The sequence below is a fragment of the Taudactylus pleione genome, unplaced genomic scaffold (assembly GCF_031769625.1).
Source record: "Taudactylus pleione unplaced genomic scaffold, aTauple2 ptg000551l, whole genome shotgun sequence".
In the NCBI taxonomy this organism is placed as follows: Eukaryota; Metazoa; Chordata; class Amphibia; order Anura; family Myobatrachidae; genus Taudactylus; species Taudactylus pleione.
This window is the reverse complement of record NW_028284953.1, coordinates 3,939,310-3,958,349: the sequence shown is the minus strand read 5'-3', so window position 1 is coordinate 3,958,349 and position 19,040 is coordinate 3,939,310. Positions and strand designations below refer to the sequence as shown.

The window sequence follows — 19,040 nt, the reverse complement described above, 5'->3', positions numbered from 1 at the left end:
AAATATTCATCTCTTAAATACACACACACACAAATTACTTTAGCTTCTAAATATGTGCTTTGGGCATTTGTTTCATAACCACTTTTTATTATTACATTATACATTAATAAGGTATCTTTTTAGAGAGAGAAATTTAATGAAAGGTGATTTGTCAAAATCAATTATTTTTACTGCTGGATTTTTTTTTTTTCTTTAAAGCCTCCGCTTGATTCCCAAAATTTCTGATTTTGTCAGATCACGGTTCCTTATGTTTCATCCACAGTCTGAGGGGTCAATCCAATTAGGTGCGAGTTTGTTTCAGAGAAAACACTCAAACCATTTAGAAATGCCAACTCGTGCTACTCGCTGGGAGGATGTGCGAATATTCTATAGAATGCGACTTCTAAGAAGGGAATGAAAAAGTGGGAACATCATCCTGGATCCTTAAAAGTGACATCTTCATTAACAGAATCATACAGAAGGCTGTTAGTGGGCACAAGGAAAGTACTGGAGATTTTTAATTGGTGTAAATTGGCTAATTTCTGCATTAAAAAAAAAAAAATTGAAAGCATTCTAAAAAGCAAACTTGTTTCATTTCATCTCAAACAAACTAAACAGGAAATGCAAAAAATACAAATAAAAAAGCTGATTTTGTCTTAATTTGAGGCCACTTTAACTTAAAACAAATGTAAAGAAAAATGATAAAAAGCAATTATTTTTCATTTTAAAAAATCTTGTAATTACATTTGGGGTGCCTAAACTAACAAAAAAGAAGATTTTGGGGTAATTTGAGGCCATATTTTTCTTCTTCAGGGTCCATAGGGCTCCACAGGGAGACATTGGAGTGTAGGTGGGACCTGGAGGACCGGACACCAACATTAAAGCTTTTCAATCCCAGGGTGCTCCGGTCCTTCCCTATATACCCTGCCCACAGCCTGAGGGCACTTCAGTTTCGTTGGTGTCCGGCAGGGATCGGGTGGTTAACGTCAGCAAGGGGAGAAGGCGCTCTCCCTGCAGCCCCTTCCCCAGTCCAGGGCGCCATTCCACTGTGGTCCTGGTGTTCTTTGGGCTGCTCATCCCTCACCCTCCGCCCCCTCAGAGACGCGCGGCAGCCATTTTTATACAAGCAAATCTCCGGGAACGCTGGGTCCAGTCTCCCTGTATCACTCTCCCACGGGCCAGGTCATAAAGCGCTATATCCTACCAGCCACTGCGGTCTGTTTTATTCTGTGTTTGTACGTGACTTGTGCTAGCACTAATCTCTACTTTCTATTTTGTCACCTTATACATTTTCAGTGTTCTCCCCAGAAATTTTTTCCAGCCGGGTGGCATCAAAAAGTAGCCGGGTGGGGGCCTTCGCAATTATGTGCGAGCCGGGAAAAGGGGTATCTCCCTTACCATTCCAGCCCGACAGGTCTCAGGCTGCTCCCCCACTGGCTCTCAGTCAAAAGTGCCCATTATGCAGTGCCCCCTGTAGTTTTCCCCTTTATGCATTGCCCCCTGTAGTTTTCCCCTTTAAGCATTGCCCCCTGTAGTTTTGCTTTGCCCTTATGCAGTGCCCCCCAGACTTAAGAAGTGTCCCTATGTAGTGCCCCCAGACTGGCCCCTTATGCAGTGCCCTCAGGCTTAAATAGTGTCCCTTATGCAGTGCCCCCAGGCTGGCCCCTTATGCAGTGCCCCCAGGCTTTGTGTCCCTTATGCAGTGTCTAAAGGTCCCAGAGGCAGTGAGATGCATAGGAGACAACAGCAGGGGCCAGTAAACCAAGTCCCCAGGGGCACAACTAAGCCTAGCCTGTCAGGAATGAGCCCAGCAAATGACAGCAGCGGAACCAGAGGACGGGAACAGAAAATGGCGGTGAGCGGGAGACTTCCAGCCCGGCTGAATGTGATCAGAGCAGCTGGGAGCCCTCTGGAGAAGACGCACAGTCAGGCAAGCTCAGCACAGAAGACAGGCAGCAGTGTCACTGGAGTGCAGCACCACAGGGCAGAACTTACCTTTACTTGCTCGCCACTCCCGCTCCCACTCCCGCTGCCTCGCTCTGACTGGATCCAACTAGATCCAGCAGGCGCGTGGGGCAGGCTCCTCATGTCGCGGGTGATGTCATGACCCCATGTTAAGGGCCCCCTCCTCTCACCCCGGTGGCAGATTGACGCGGCTGGCCGGCCACCGCATCATCAGTAGACTCTGGCTACTAGAGTGTGCCCAGAGTCTACTGCTCATGCACAGATCGCCGGGGAAATGGCAGGGCCGCTATTTTCCCTGCCATTTCCTCCCAACACATGCGCAAAACTGAGTTTTGAGTAGCGCTGAGAGACCCGTCGCGAGACCTCGGAGAGGTAAATTCTAATTAATATGGGTGCAGGGTGTGCGGTGCGTGCACCCCCTTGACCCGTGGGCCCATGTGCATCACACACCCTGCACCCATTATAGATACGCCCCTGCATTGTACCTCACATTTCCTATATAATTGTGAGGGCTATCACATACTATATAGCGCGGTTGAATACTACACTGTGCCATATTATTCATACTGCAGGGTGTTCACTGCACTGTATCATACTGTTTATTTTATTATTCTTGTGACTATGTCTGGCAGAGGAAAGAATAACAAACAGCCTGATGCTGCTCCTCCTACTCTGATAGCTTGTAAGTCCTGCTCAGCGGGCTTAGGCTGGGTACATACTTTACGACCAGCATTCGTGCTGATGTTCAGGGCGATCTGCCTTCACCCTGGACATCGCATGATTGCCTGTACGCACTTAAAAGATTTAATGAACGATGGAACTATCACTGTTACGTCTTTCATTAATATGTACAGCCTCACATGCGATATCGCGTGATTGTGATGACTGTGCAGCACGGCCAATCACACGATATTGCATGCGACTGCAGGAACGCACAAATCGGGCATACACACTGCATGATATGCCTGATTTGTTCCGATTTAGCCAAATCGGGATGATATCGTTCAGGTGTGTACCCAGCTTTAGCCACAGAGGAACTCATTCAGGATGGTCTTTGTACTAATTGCTACACAGCCCCAGGCCCTTCAGCCCCGGTGTCTCTCCCTCAGGACCGACCCTGGACTGTCTTTTCACAGATGCTGGCAAAACTTGTGGACCACATAGCAGTCCCCGTGGTAGCTCCCCTTGTGGGACGGCCACAGCAGGTATTCCCTGCAAATCCTTTGCCTCCCCCATGGATAGACGTACTGTCTACCTCAGTACAGAGTTTGGCTAATACCTCTACGGTTTTTCAGCAAACTCTGCAAAAAGAAAAACCTTTACCTACTAAGCCTACTAAATGTTCTGTGTTATCTTCCCAGTACACACAGTTATATGATTCTGACATATCATCTGGGGAGGCAGAAGACGCAGACCTCTCTCACTCTTACTCCGTCTCAGGAGAAGAGGAGCCACCCTCTAAACTAAATATACCTGCTCTTTTGAGAGCTGTTAAAACTATTTTACAAATAGAAGAGGATGAGCCCGCTCCTAAGAAAAAACGCACACAACAAAAGCTAGTTTTACTAGTTCCCTCACTCTGACCAGCTATCTGATCACATGAGTGAAGCTCAGAATATGCCCAGTTAAAGGTTTCAAATTCCAAAACAGTTCAGTTCCTTTCACCCTCTTCCAGCTACTGATTGTACTAAATGGGAAGTTCCCCCAGCAGTGGATTCTGATTTAACACGTCTGGTTAAAAATGCCACCTTACCCATTCATACTGCAACCTCCTTGAAGGAGACTACAGATAGACGTTTAGAAGCTTGTCACAAATCCATATACTCTCTTCTTACAGGAGCTATTACTCGTCCTGCTAGGGCTACGGCCTGGGTGGCAAAAGCCACTGAGAGTTGGGCAGAGGCCCTAGAAGAGTAATTTCCCCCTGATGCTTCGATTGAACAGCTGTCCTACATATCTCACATTAGAGATGCGGCTTCCTACTTAGGTGAAGCAGCTACTAATACGGCTCTCCAGGATATCTACCACTTCAGTAGTGGCCCAACGTATTGTTTTTCTATGTTACTGGAAAGCAGATTGACTCAAAACGGGCTCATGGAGTCCATGCCTTATTCTGGAGACATCCTATTTGGTCCAGTATTAGATATAATTGTGACTACTTTAGCAGCTTCCAAGACTGCTTTCCTGCCCTCTGCATATAATACAAAGCCTCTCTGTCCTTTCGCCCTCAAGGAAAAGCCAAGAGTCAGTCCTTTCCATGACACCAGACATCAGCCAAAGCATCCAAGCCTAGGGCCAAACATGCCTGGGCTACTAGACATCCACCTGCCAAGTCTGAGGACAAGCCTACAGCCTGACGGGGCGGGCCTCTCCCTGGGGGGCTCCCAGGGTGGGAGGCCGACTTCTTCAATTCGCTCAGGTTTGGTATCAAACCACGTCAAATGCCTGGGTAAGGGAAGTGGTCTCCCACGAAAAGCGCCCTCTCATTCCAGCTGTTCTTTTGCACAGGGCCTCCATCAGACCCAACCAAGGCCCTGCTGCTCCAAAAAGCCATTCAGTCTTTACTGAATTCAGGAGTAATAATTCGGGTCCCCTCCTAACAACAAGGCAAGGACTATTATTTTACCCATTTCTTAGTTCAGAAGCCCAATGGGTCTCATTGGCCTACCCTCAACCTCAAATCTCTGAACAAGTTTATCAGGGTTCCCAGGTTTCATATGGAAACCCTTTGTTCCATTATCCTAACTATGGAGCTAGGAAAATAAGTATAAACTAACTTATTCTACCCCCTAACCCTCCCTTAGGGGTGCCTAACCTTAACCTCCCCCCCAAGTGCCTAAACCTAACCCCCCAATCCCCACCGCTTAAACCTAAGTCCCCCGGGGGGTGCCTAACCCTAAGCCCCCTTCCCCTAGCCTGACCCTAACCTCCCGGGGTGTACCTAACCCTAAGTCCCCCTGGGAGCCCTAAAACTAACCTTCCAACCAGCCCCCCCCCCCCCCCCGTGGCCGTCCGTGCCCAGCATTCTTTCGATCGGGTAGGTAAAATGACAGGCGTCGAGATTTCGCCGCCTGTCACTTAACCCTTGCCGGGATTCAGTAGTCGGGAAGCCGGCTTCCCGACTGTTTCTTGGTTTGCAATACTATAGCAATGTTACCAATTTCTCTGCCTTTCAACAGCTACCCGGGTTTTTACCATGTTCATGGCAGTTATGGCGGCCTCTCTTTGTCGTCAAGGGATCAGACTTCTCCCATACTTGGACGATCTTTTGCTGTTGGCCAGCTCCCCAGAGACTCTTCACCGCCATGTACAGGTAACCGAACGCACGGTTGGCTGATAAGCTGGAAAAAATCTCGCCCAATCTCTGCAATCTCGCCCAATGTGCTGCTCGCCCATTATAGTAAAAATAGAAAATAAATGAAATCATAAAATAAAAGCTTGGGCTGCTTAATGCAGCCCCCTGTTATAGTGGTGATCTAGCTCCTGACGGACACCAACAAAACTAAGTTAAGTGCCCTCAGGCTGTGGGTATATGGGGAAATACCGGAGCATCCTAGGATTGAAAAGCTTTGCTGTTGGTGTCTGTTCCTCCAGGTCCCACCTATACCCTAATGTCTCCCTGAGGACCCTATGGACTTCGAAGAAAGAGATTTAACCAAGGTAAGTTTTACCATAACTCTTTTCTTTAAATACCCAAAAATAGTATGTAGCTATTGGGCCAATTAAGCTGATTGAAAACTTAGTCATTATGGGAAGGTATATCAAAGAGGTTTTGACGTACCCTAAAATAAAGACTTTCCCTTCCATCTCACACCCTCAGGGGGGCTGCGTACAAAAAGCGTGATATTTCTCGGGGGAAAAAAAATAGCGAGTTTGGAATTGGATTGCAACCGCACTTCACAGGGGAGTTTGCTGGGAAAACAGTATGAACAAGCCAGCTCACATCTACCGTAATTGGATTTCATCTTGAAACCTATCACTTAATGGCCGGCCCCATAGGTACTCAGCTACATAGAATGCCAACAAGAGGAGGGCGCTCTACATAGCCCTCACCCACACTAAAGGCTAGGAGTAGAAACAGGGTTTCCGGGTCATGTAGGTGGTCCTACCGGTGTGTCACATAATCTCCTCCTCTGTACAACACGGGGAGGTCAGTGAGAAGTATGCTGTCCTCTGCATAGGCTCCAGCAACGTACGTTTGTGTGTGTGTGGTGGCAGTCTAATGGGCATTATAAGGAGTATGCAGAGGAATCTGATGGCATGCAAGGGTCTGGTGGCATTTTATATTGTAATTGTCATAACGTAATATAATTTCAAAACTATATCCTAGTCTATTCCAATATGGGGCAACAAATATTCACTTATGAAAATCATTAGTTTTTGAGTTTTCTAGTTAATGTTTCTTAGCATTATGTTTGCATAATAAAAGTCAGTTTGCTGGTTTAAAGGCACAGTACTAGCTAAGGTGTCAGATCTATACCAGGGGATCTTCACAACTGGATTTTTATTTTTTATACAGTGTAGGCTGTATTTATATAAAATAGGTGCTAACTGTTTTCTGTAAGCTGCACATCTGATGGACAGATTGGTCATTTTATACTGAATGGTATGTCTGCTGCTCTGTGTCTGGACCTCGGCTTATTATTATTATTTAGTATAATATATTGTGCTGACGTATTAAGAAGCACTGTACCTTGAGGGGATAATGACCCAAATGAATTGCATAAAGTGACAGAAGATGAAGATGGTCCTGTCCGAATGAGCTTACAAAAACAGGTGGGTAACACTTCATACATTAAGTAGTGGAATAACAGTCCTAGCTGCTGATGGGCAAAATGTGTGTGGCTAATGTGAGAAAGCAGCCTTACTAGCCACCAATAACACCCCTTACAGATATGAGACCCGGGAAATACACAGGTCTATTAACTCGGCAATTTCCCAGCTCTCAGTCTGACCCTGGTACAGAGCAGGGTAGTCCCGGGTCATTTCTATTCACATACCTGTATAGCAAAAACCCGGGTCGATCCGTGTTCACAACACAAAACCCGGGGTTTAGCTGTATGTGTGAAAGGGGTATAATAAGGCAGTCATTGATGACTGGGATTTCTGTGCAGCTACCGGCTGTGTGTATCGGGTTATAGAAGAGAAGTGAAGACTGAAATATGAACTAGTCATTGTAGAAACTGTCCTTCACCATTTATGATAAATGAACCTCCTCCTCTTCTAGTTTTAGACTCTTCTGCTCTTGTGCACATCCACCACATTGATGTTGCTGTGCTTAGCCCGGCATTTTACTTTGTTTCCCTTCTTCCCGTGCAGGGAGGCTGCGCTGGAGGTTACAGCTAAATATTGCCGGAATGAGCTGGAAGCGTATGGTCAGTGTGTAACCAACAAACCAGGAACGTGGCAACAGGACTGTCATAAGCTGAAAGTAGCCGTAGCCCAGTGTACTTCCTCACAGTGAGTTACTCTGCACCAGCCCATCTATACCGTTAGCTGTCTGTCTTACGCTGCATCTTAAAAGTATTACGGGAGAGATGTATCAATCCTTCTAAAGAGTGGAGAAGTTCCCCATAACAACCAATCATCTGCTAGCTAGCATTTATCAAGTACATTCTATAAAATGATAGGTAGAAGCTGATTGGTTGCTATAGGCAACTTCTCCACTGGTCCACATCTCGACTCTTTAGAGGTCTTGATACATCTCCCCTTATGTTTGCTTTAAGGTTCATTTTATAAATTAAATCATAGAGCAATACCCGCAAAAGGCTGTAGTAGTGGCTAGACCATACTTGAGGACTAACCACATTTCTCTGCATAAGGGCTCATCCAAAAGTTGTTAGTTAAATGTTTTGGCAAAATACTGTGTCCTATGTTGTCTTTACCACTTAACTGAACTTTTTTTTTTTTTTCTTTAATTTAGTCTAAAACGTATTTTAAAAAAACATTTTGATATATTTTTATGAAAAAATCCCACACCCCGATATCTTTAGGTCCCCATTGTAATATTACACCCCACCCACCTGTGGAAAAAGATTCCCAAATGGCAATAAATGTTATTGCTCTCACCCGCCAGTGGTAATAGAACCTCCAGTTGTATTACCCCCAACCCCCATGTCTGCAGGAAAGGCATTGGAAAATAAATACCCTTAAAGTGGCAGCAAACTCCCTTTGGGGGCGATTCAATTCAACACGCTGTTAATAGCATCGGGAAGGCGTTCCCGGAGCTATTCAATTCAGCGTGCTAAGTCAGACTAAAGTTACTTAAGTCGGAGAATGCCCGTTAGTGCAACTGAAGCTGGGTGTTTAGTCACACTAACCGGCATTCTCTGACTAAAGCGCCAGCCGCGAGGCTGTTAGCACCGCCCTTCAGTCGGATTTCTGCTCACACCTCAGGAGGGTGCGAGAAGAAATCCTTTAGTCGACCTACCAGCACACTGAATTGAATAGCTACGGAAACTCCTTTCCGGCACTATTAACAGTGCGCTGAAATGAATCACCCCCTTTGTGTCTAATTCCTCCCCACCAAAAGGGCCAAAAATCTCTTTTGTGCTTCTAACACTCGCATTACGTCACCGCCATGGGACTTGAGCAGAAGGAGATCTTTTGTGCACATGGGCAGAATTGATCCTGTCTGAGATTTCCAGGGGACGGAGCAGCAGACACAGTCACATGGGAGCTGGCTGCTGTCACATCAGGAAAGTGGCATATTTGTGTATTCTGAAATATTCACTGCAGCTTAATGTACAGTGTAGTTATTGTGATGAGATAAGACGTTAAACTTGCCCTGTCCTGTGTCCCACGTTACATGGGAAGTGGTCAGCATGCTATTTACACTTTTATGTCTGCTAGTTATTCCCATATTCATGGAAAAGTGGGTACCTACCTGGGGTCTTCAAATAAAGGTTAATTCACCAAGGCAAAGGTTCCCAAACTCCACCATTGCATTCCATGTTTTAAGGATAGCCATGCTTGGGCACAGGTGACTTAATTAGTACCTCAATCAATTTGATTTAACCATCTGGACTCAAGTATGGATATCCTTAAAACCTGGACTGTAATGGCGGAGTTTGGGAACCCCTGCACCAAGGAACCACTCCCTTTAACCATATTTGCAATTCAAATTGTAATTTAATTTAATCAGTGTGTAATGTGTTTCTGAAAGAGCTACGGCCACCTTGGGTAAAATGATCTTGCAAAGACTGTTCTGAGGACAGCTGGCTCAAGAGGTGGTTACTTTTGATGGGGCTGGTAGTGATGCAGTGTGTGACCAAGTTTCACTGTGAGCCCAGAACTTTCAGAATAATAGATGAACAGAAGGAGGCTGCCATTGTTAATTATGTCATCAGTGATCACATTCCTTTGATGAGCTCCATTATGGCAACCCGTTATCTGCAGACATCGTGGAGACACATCCGGCAGGGGAAATGCTACACAGTATTGGGCAGTGCCCGAGTCCCGGTTCATTAGATATCCAGTCAGGGGTACCGAAAAGGGGGCCCTGAAATGCGGGAAACATATTGGATAAAAGGCTGAGTCTAGAGACCAGAGGAAAGATTCACTGGCTAAGATCTTGATTGCCGGTAGAAAGGACTGGCTAGGAGTTACAGCTTCTGCTGGACTTTTAAGGACCAGGAGCCCCATGGAGACTGATCGCATAGACCAAAGCTTTTCTTCTTTTGCTGAGTCATTCCCTGCGGGTCATGTGGATGTTTATGCCCTCCGAAAGCAGGAGCACCGCCCGCTGGCAAGGAGAGGGAGAAAAGCCATGTGTCCACTGGACTTTGCCTGGAACAAATATTATTGGGATTGATTATTCTTTTGTTTTCCTATGTGTCAATTTGTGATATTATAATATAAGTGTTAGATCTTTTGTTTAAAAATGCTATAGATCTTGGCTTAGATATGTATATAACAAACTTCAGAATTTGGTATGTGAACACTTTCCCACATCCATGGTACTGGTAGGGGTGATGTGCTGAGAGCTAACATGATGAATGCTGGAGTGTAAGAGTTGCTGCTATCAATTAGCCTTTGGGTGGCTCATAGCATATGTAATCCGACTTCTAGGTAGGAACACCCAAGGGGATAGCTATATGGTGATCTGCAAGAGGGGCCAGGCTTCCTTTGTGCAAGTGATCAGGATGCAGCAGTCGCACCAGACAGGCCAGCAGGGGCTGTAACTGACATAATATGGAGCACCACAGGTTATATACCCTGTCTAACTGGTAGATGGTGTAAATGGACTCACTCCACTGCCATCCATTCTTTGTGCAAAACAAGGAACGGCAGTGTTGGGGAGAAGTTGGACTCTTGTTTGGTCACAGTAACCTCCTGCCACCTTCCTCTCTCTAATATTAATGCCTTAGTGTCTCTTCCACCTTTTGGACATATGACCTGACTGGCACATATGGTCCAAGGTAGCCAACTACCAGGGTCCAAAGCACAATGTCCTGAAGTCTTAGCAATACAACCTGACAGGCCCTGGAAAACAGGGATCTTGGTACAAACGGTAACAGGACGGTATTTAGCAGCTGTATGTCCGCACTTTACGGAGGAGAGTGTGCAGCACTACAAGGCTACTTTTTCACCATGTCACTCGCCACAATAATCTGGACATGGGTAATGAAGTGTTGCCCCCAAACGTATAACTGCATAAAGAATATAAGGATTTATATAACCAGGCTCACAAGCACAGCTACAGTATAAGGCATAATAAATATGGAGAGTGGCAAAATATAACTTTGTGTTCCAAGAACCAATGGGTATCATCATCCTCCTTGTGAATGCCAGCAGGGCAGAGGGCTAATGACATGGCTTTCATTGGGCACACACTGAAGCATAGTACTACAGCGTTGGGGGATTCAAGTGGTTAATGAGCGTTTCCACAGAACTCCATTGTATCTTCTAAAGTGTTAAAGCTTCTGAACACTGTAGGCAACATATAAATTGAGAAGAAGGGAATAGAAGATAGAAGGAGTGTGTGCACAGGTCCATTTGCTTACATCATTTCTGGACAGTCTGCATTAAAGGATGCTCATTAAAGGTTTAAAATTAATTCCCATTGGTATAAATATTGAGACTTGCGTCACCTAGCAGCTGCAAAAAAAGGTGGAGGCTACTTAAAATTTATTCGTTTTTAGTACACCATGTGCCTGCAGAAATGTAAGATTATAACCACAGGTGGAGCTATTACTGTAAATCTGGAATGACCAGTGACAGATACCATTCCTTCCAACATTGTCATTCCCAGATTATTCACTAGGTGGCAGTATCACTTCATTGTAATTCAGAAACTGTTCCACTTACTTGTGATCATAATGATTGAAAGAGATGTGAGTAACATGTTTGTGTCTTTTGCCACTAAGCCAATACATTGAGGACATTTGCACTATATTTATATATTTATTTAACAGTTACTTATAGTGCAGTATATTCCATTGCTCTTTGCAATTAGGAACAAAGTAGTATTCAAACAAAACTGGCTAATAACAGATAAAGAGGTAAGAGGGTCCTGCTCACAAGTTTACATTGTATAGGGACTATTCTTGTACAGTATGTATTTTTTTTAAATATATATTAATATAATGATCTTTAAGAAATATTTTTCGAGATTGTTAGTTGTTTTCTATAATTAATTAATTATCCTTTAATACTTTGAGCATGATTTACATTATAAGAGCATGACCTTTAAAACACTGCAAACCTCATTTGAGAAGACGGGTGTTTGGGGCAGCATTGGAAATTAAGCGGAGCTGGCAAGTGGCCTATAGCATATCTTTAATAATAGTTTGTTTTTATCAGGAGAAAGAACTTTCTTTTCATAGAACATTTTAGTAAAATAAAAACGCTATTTTGGCTTTCCTGCAGCTTAGTGTACTATGTAGTTAGACTCCCGATTGGGCAGGTGACTGGTACTTGCTGGGCTCTGGGGGAGGTGCAGTTCCTTAGCAGCCTGGCACCTCCTCCTTAGCAGGGTCCAGTGTGTTCACTGTAGCCCAGCCAAAAGAAGCAGACTTGGCAGCAGCTGTCAGCGGAAGTTACTGTTTAGCTGAGGTGGGATTGCCTGGGGTCTGTGTGTCATACACACTCCGTTTGCTGATTTTGTTCTGTGTGTGTTTTAAAATGTTCATTCTCTGTGTGTTACCTGTAATTGATGTCTATTCCACCATTTTTTCCCCATCTTAAAAAGAGTAATTCCAAAACCCAATGAACTTCTTAAGTTACTTTTTATAGTAGTCCTAAAATGTAACACAATAGTACCCAGCAGGCACAGATGCCTTATGCACACCCTGCGAGAATGGTTCAGAACAAAGCACTGGCTAGATCCCTGCCAGTGCTCATTGTGGCCCTACAAGTGCCCATTACGCACTTGCTGCATGTTCCTTAATCTTCATCCTTAAAGCAATGGATTAGCGACAGCGCTCGCTGAGAGGATATATTTGCAAAGCGAGTGACAGGTGGTCAGCAGTTGGGGTAGGTAATGGGGGGCTGGAAAAACGTAGGAGTGTCGGGACCATTTTTTGGACATGCTCTAGTGAGCCTCTACAAATTAATTTGCAGCTGCAGAGTCCCCTGCGTCTTAGAGCCGCATTTAATTTGAGCGGACCCGCGATACTTTTCCGCCTCCCGGACCTTTCGCCTACATCGCGTGTTTTGTAGGCGGAAAAGTATCGCGCGCGTGCCCGTGTATCTCCGTATTCGATTTGAAAGTAGGCGAAAACAGGACCCGGCGAAACTTGAACAGGCGGAAAGTATTGTCAGATTTGGGGAAATCAGCCTGACACCCCCCAAAAGATGCACTGACATGGGGGTTCCCTGTGGCACCCCCTGATTTGGCTTGCTGAAGGTATTTGGTGTTTTTAAACGGGCTCAATAGCTGCTAAATAGCGTTTTTGTATAAGTGGTGCAGAATAGTATTTAGGAGTATTTTTTGCAGTAAATAACTTATCCCAGCAAATTTGGGGTACTTGAAAATGGGGGTCAGAATACTTTAAAGTTGCTGAAGTTAAGTTGAAAAATTTTTTAAAAATCCCCTGCCTCAAGCCCCTGCAATGTAAAAAACACTTGGGGCATACTTGGGGACCCCCCCCCCCCCCCCAGAGTCAAGTTCGCTATTTTTTATCTTTGTTCCCCAACATTTTTTTTGCCCCCAAATACAAAGTGATTTTTTTGGGGTGTCCTTAGGTGTTTTAAAAAAAAATTTTTTACGCAGTTTACCTTTGGGGGACTGTCTGAAGGCTGCATGGGGGTTCCCACAACATTGCACCCCAAAACCGCAATTCTGCACTTTTTTCCGCCTCCTAGTCATAGGCGAAACTTTTCCGTCTATTACATTGCATTGACTTTCCGCCTAGGCGAAAAGTCTTCCAAATTGAATACGGCAGAAAATGTCAAAACAGGCGAAAATTCCGTCATCAGTGAAAAAGTATCGCGGCAACGGATTTTTCGCCTCAAATTGAATACGGGCCATAGTCTGAGATGGCATAGGCTTACGCAGATGTTCGATGTGCGACCGATGTTTCTGATGTTCCCACTTTTGTGCGTGAGCAGCAGATGTCAGATCCCGAGGTGGGTATCTTATTGCTCAAGATAGCGGCTAAATCATTAGCATATTTTTGCAAGTTTGCTGCGTATGGAAGCACGGTCGCGATGGGATTTGTGTCCATCTCTGAATCAGGCCCGTAGTGCATGCAGTTAGGCTATCGCTAAATGTTTAATAAGAATAATCCTCAGAGTTGACAATGTGCTGTAAAGGGGCCTATCCATTACGTGACCTGAAAAACTGACGGACTAGCGTTCAGTTCTTCAGGTCGCCGGGTGCAGTGCCCGGACTGGACAGTGTTCACTGGACTTCATTCAGTGCAGGATTCCGACCTATCTGGGAACATGTGGAACCTGACGATCATCGTCAGGTTGATGAGCAATGTTCCGTAGATAGTTGGGGCCAGCAAGGACCCAACCTGCACGCACATCGCTGGTCCTTGCCGGCTATCCATTAGACAACTTTCTGAACAATGTGAACAAACCCTCCTGGTTTTGTTCGCATTGTTCAAAAAGTCGTGTAATGGATAGGCCCCTTTAGAGAGGTTAAAGGACAAACCAGAAAGGAAGTTTCTCATTAAATACAGAAAATCTGCCTGAGATGAAAGCTCTCATTGCTTCACTGCACCTTGCTGAGTACAGTCATGAGGGAAACAAGCTTGGTCTGCACAGTAACCAGCGACCAAACTAACAGATAAATAAATATTATGTATGTTGGGCAATCTCTCCAACAGGCCACGACTGTGGTGGGAGTTTATCTTTTCTGCAGTCAGTAGTTCAGTTTACCTTCAGATTCCCAAGTATGGGGCATTGTGGATATTTTAGTGTTAGGTAGGGAAGCCAATCCCGCCTCATTATTCTCAATCCCAGGATTGAGTTAATCAATGAAAATAGGCCCCCAGCCCCACAGGAAAAGAAGGAAAACTTGAATTCCCCAACCCAACCCCCCATAGGAATAAAATAGCTTCCATGTGACACACAATGGCAGTGTCACTCACCACGCAACCGTGGCACTCACTATGTCACCTCACCTCCGCTGAAGTGGGTGTTCGCCGCTGTTGAAGGGATGAACTGGCGTGGGGCTGCGCAGGGCCAGTGCAGCATGTCTGAGTCGAGTGCTCAGCCTTATCGGCTGAACTGCGCATGTGCACTGTAATCCCGGAAATCCCGGGATTGGAAGCACCAAACCCTAGATTCAAATCCTGATGTTTTTGGGCTGAAATCATGGGATACCACCGATCCCAATCTCGGGATTGGCCTCCTAGTGTTCGGCATTGCAAGACCTCATTTGCACCTTAATGTCAACATGCATCATAATTCTGGTTCCATTGGAACAGGGGGACCTGATATTTTTCATCCCAAAGCTAATTGGGTTTTGGCCCATTTTGATATGCAAGTCACTCAACTCCAGTGTTTGGGTGGGTAGTTTAAGATGAAATTTATTATATCTGTCATCAACAGCATGTAGTGCAGGGGTATTCAACATCTGGCTCTCCAGCTGCTGTGGAACTACACATCCCAGCATGCCCACAGTTTTGATATTATGATGTGCTAAATTTGTGGCAGGTCATGCTTGGATGTGTACTTCCACAGTATCTAGAGGGACACATGTTGAATTCACCTTATGTAGCAGAACAGATTCCTGGTGTTGATGGATGTCAACAGGGCCGCCATCAGGGGGGGACCACGAGGCCTCGAGGCCCGGAGAGAGAGGGGGGCCCGGGTGCAGCAGTGCTGGTACAATTGATATAAAGCTGGCAGCATGTCAATTATTGTGCCGGCCTCGAGCCAGCCAGAGTTAGCACACCGGCAGCCAATCAGGTCCTGATTGGCTGCCGGTCTGCGGGCTGTGATTGGCTCGCGACTGGATAATATCGCTCTGTGTAGCGTGAACTGTGAAAAAAGCGAGGAGCGGCCATTGCTATGTCTGGCAGAGGGTAATGATGTTTATTATACAGGGGGAGCTGACTGTGGTGCTGCATTATCATAGTATGATGGAGCAGCCTCTAGTAATGTGTTGTTATATTACAGATGGAGCAGACATTAGTGTTGCGTAATCATAGTATGGTGGAGCAGCCTCTAGTGCTGTGTTATTACATTATGGATGGAGCAGACCCTAGTGCGGTGTTAGTATAATAGTGGTGGAGCAGACTGTTGCTTTGCTATAATACAGGTGGGTCGGTCTCTGCTTGTTAACAGGCTGTTCAGGTGTCCTGTGATTATAATATGGGGAAGCATAGACTGGTGTCTGGCTATTACATAACAGTTGGAGCAGTCTCTGGTGCTATATTATAATACTGGGGACCAGACTCCGTTGTTTCAATACTGGTGGAGCACACTCTGTTATAATAAAACCCACAGCCCAAACTTTGAGCATTTTTAAACTGGTTATGCACAAATTGGTATCCCACCTCCTTGTGTAGCTCCGCCCACCTCTGCCACCCCCGAGGGGCCCTTCCTGTTTTGTCAGTACCAGGCCCCACAATCTCTGATGGCAGCCCTGGATGTCAAGAATATTTATCTACATTTTCCAATTCCAGAGGTTCACCAATATATTCTCACTTTAGTGGTCCCACGTCGTCCATTTCTTGGTTTCCTTTTCGTCTTGCATCTTCTTCATGTGTTTACAAAAGTTGTGGCTGCTATCTTGAGTTCCAAGCATGTGATTATCATCCATTATTTGCACAATCTCTTGACCAAGGTAGAGTCCACAATTCTCTGCCAGAAACATTGCAGAGAGATGGCACAAACTCTGTATGGTCAATTGCCAGAAAGCTGATCAGCTCCTGTCACAGAGGCTGGTGTGTCTGTGATGTCTGTTCACCACTCAACAGCAGAAGGTGTTTGTTCCAGGGACTCTACAAAAACTAGTTAAGTGTCTATCCGCTTTCAGACTATCAATTTATTTCTGCATGAAAGTGTTGGGGAGGATGGTGTCAACTTTCATAGCCATTTCGTTTGCATGGTTTCATTCAAGGGTGGTCCAGGTCAAATGCGTCTGGAAATAGAACACGTTACACCATCATTTGAATAGATTGGCCATTAATCGGCCGCTTAACCTGAACTTTTTTATGCAGATTTTGGTATGTGTAATGTTTCCTACTTGTAAAACTGTGTTTCTCCTGGCTATCTCCAAGCCTTGAGGGTATCTGAGCTATAAGCACTGTCTTGCAGATCTTATTTTGTCTGTCGTGTTGAGTGTTCATCGTCTCCACTTGTCTTGTTTAGAAACTTTAATACATCTCCCTCTTAATATTTTGGTGCCTAAAGATACCAGAGTGGTTTGAAGGTGCTACACACGAAACCTCTGTGAGCTTTATCCTAAGGGACATCCCAACCGTACCAGTGCTTCCCATAGGATGAAAGTGTATGTGCTGGTGGTGTTTTCCTCACTCATTGAGACTTGGGTATCAAATAACACAGTCCCTGTAGGATATGGGTTATAGAGGAGGAAGGAGCATAATCATTGAAAATAATGGAGGAGCCTTTATACTCCATTGTACCAGTGTATATAGAGAGAATATAAACTTTCACAATCAGGACTTTCTTGCCTCTTGTTTTTGTAATTTTTTTAATTATCTCCACCCATTCTTACAGTAGCCCTGAACCTGTCTGCTGCAATTGTTTGTTTATTTATTAATAATGTTATGTACTTTTTATCTTGTTTGTTTCCACTGTATCTGTGTATGTACTCTGGTAGGTGCTGCTGACCCTTTATAGTGCCATATAAAAAAATAATAATAATACACCTGTTTTATTTGTTTGTATGTTTGTATTGTTTCCATTGTTAAACAATTAATGTATTGCACAAATGTATGTTTCACTTAAATTTGACTCGTGCCAGAGCCCTGACTTGAAGTTTGTGTTTTCTCCCTGTTGTGATTTAATTATTATGTTGTAGATTTGCTTGTTTGGTTGAAGTGTGTTTTTTAAAAATAATTGTCTCTTATATGACTAGAGGCGTCAAAGAGCGACAAAGATAACCATATGTTTCACATCTGCTTATACATGTATTCACACTCTCCTGTTATAAGTGTAATACTCTCCTGTTTTCCAGTCCCATTATACAGAAGATCCGCACTCAGTGTACTGAACCATTTGCAGCCTTTGAGCAGTGCCTGAAACAGAACCAGACAGCGGTAGAAAACTGCTCTAAGCATGTGACGGATTTCCTGCTGTGTGCAGAGAGTGTTAAGATCTCTAACTAGGTAACATGTTAACATTTACTACATACTGACATAAACATACAACTTACATTTATGTTCATTTCAGTATCCTATTCTGTCTTCATAGAGCAAACTGCTGTCCACCGTACAACCCGGAAATTGTCCACAGAGAGTCTCTTCTAATAAACACAACCACCACGGAGGGCATAAGCAACAGACCTGCGTCACTGTTCTATGCTTCATTTAAAAGGAATATAAAAACAAATCTGAAACATTTTTCCTAGTGGAGATGTCTACCCAGAATTACTTTCTACATGGACTTCATGACTAGTAGAACTGGAGGTGATTGCATGTCTGCAGCTTTAGAGACGACCGCTCCCATCCACAGAATATTACCCATTAGCGTTCCTTGCTGTCCAATGGGTACAAAACTCCAGGTGCCAAGTTATGTCAATGTTTCGGTTTCTCTTGTCAGTGATATGGCATGAGAAAGGAGAAGGTTCCTTCTAAAATGTTGCTTGTGACTTTGTATTAATGTGTATTTAAAGGATGAACTTTCACCAACTATTGGAGTGCTGCTTGTTTGTCTTTTTGCTTGGATATTACAGAAGTCTATGATTATGGTATTACCACCCTCATTCCTATACTAACTGGTGGGGCACATGGGCTGGAGAATAAGTGCCTGAACCACACCTCTGACAAAGAGGAGCACTCGCGGCAGTAAATAAGGGGTATTGCTAACCTCACAACGATAAACAATATTAAAACTGTGCTGGTGTACCTTTTCATTATCAGTCAGTGTATAAAAGACAAATGTATTTATTCAAACAACATATTCATAATTCGTTACAAAGTCATAAAACATCAATCACATGAAACAATGTAGCACTCAATGTATACAATATTCCAATTCGCTGTATATGAGACAATCTCAAAAATGGATCCTTTAGTGAATATATTGATTATATAGCGAAAAAAGATCTAATAAATTGTTCAGCATACGGTGCCATCAATATTTTTGTTTCTAGACAGTGTTAGTCCGGTCTTTAGTTTTGATAAGCCGTGCCCAGTCAAGCTGCACTCTATATTGTTAGATTAAAAATGAGTGGAAATGTGGAAGTAGGATTCTAAAATTTGCTGGTTGTTCCTGAAACATACTTGTCCCTAAATATGGAACAAATGTACTGTGTGCCGGATGAAAGTTCAGGTGAAAAGAGTTTTTGTTACCTGATTTCAAAGCATTCCACAAGGTAAGGTGTCTTTGTCAGTGATTGTTCAGTCAGAGACCAGTAGCTGCAGTGTGACTCCATGGAGCTCCAATCTCTCTGCAGTGTCGCAGCGGCTGTAATATTCTAAGCCACTCAAGTCCCTGGTCTCCCTGTGGCG

General features: G+C 44.4%; 1 protein-coding gene across 2 annotated transcripts in view; it reads left to right on the top strand.

Annotated features, from left to right (window-relative positions):
• CHCHD5 (coiled-coil-helix-coiled-coil-helix domain containing 5) overlaps nt 1-18,651 on the top strand; it is a 28,739-nt gene extending 10,088 nt beyond the window's left edge. Inside the window, exons 3-5 of one of the 2 annotated variants that reach the window (XM_088452500.1) lie at nt 7,264-7,404; nt 17,546-17,696; nt 17,761-18,651. In XM_088452500.1, coding sequence (XP_088308626.1) covers nt 7,264-7,404; nt 17,546-17,696 — 292 coding nt within the window. In that variant the 3' untranslated portion in view covers nt 17,761-18,651. The remainder of the gene's footprint in view (nt 1-7,263; nt 7,405-17,545; nt 17,697-17,760) is intronic. The other variant, XM_088452499.1, reaches the window with a different exon arrangement.
• Nucleotides 18,652-19,040: the final 389 nt, after the last annotated feature.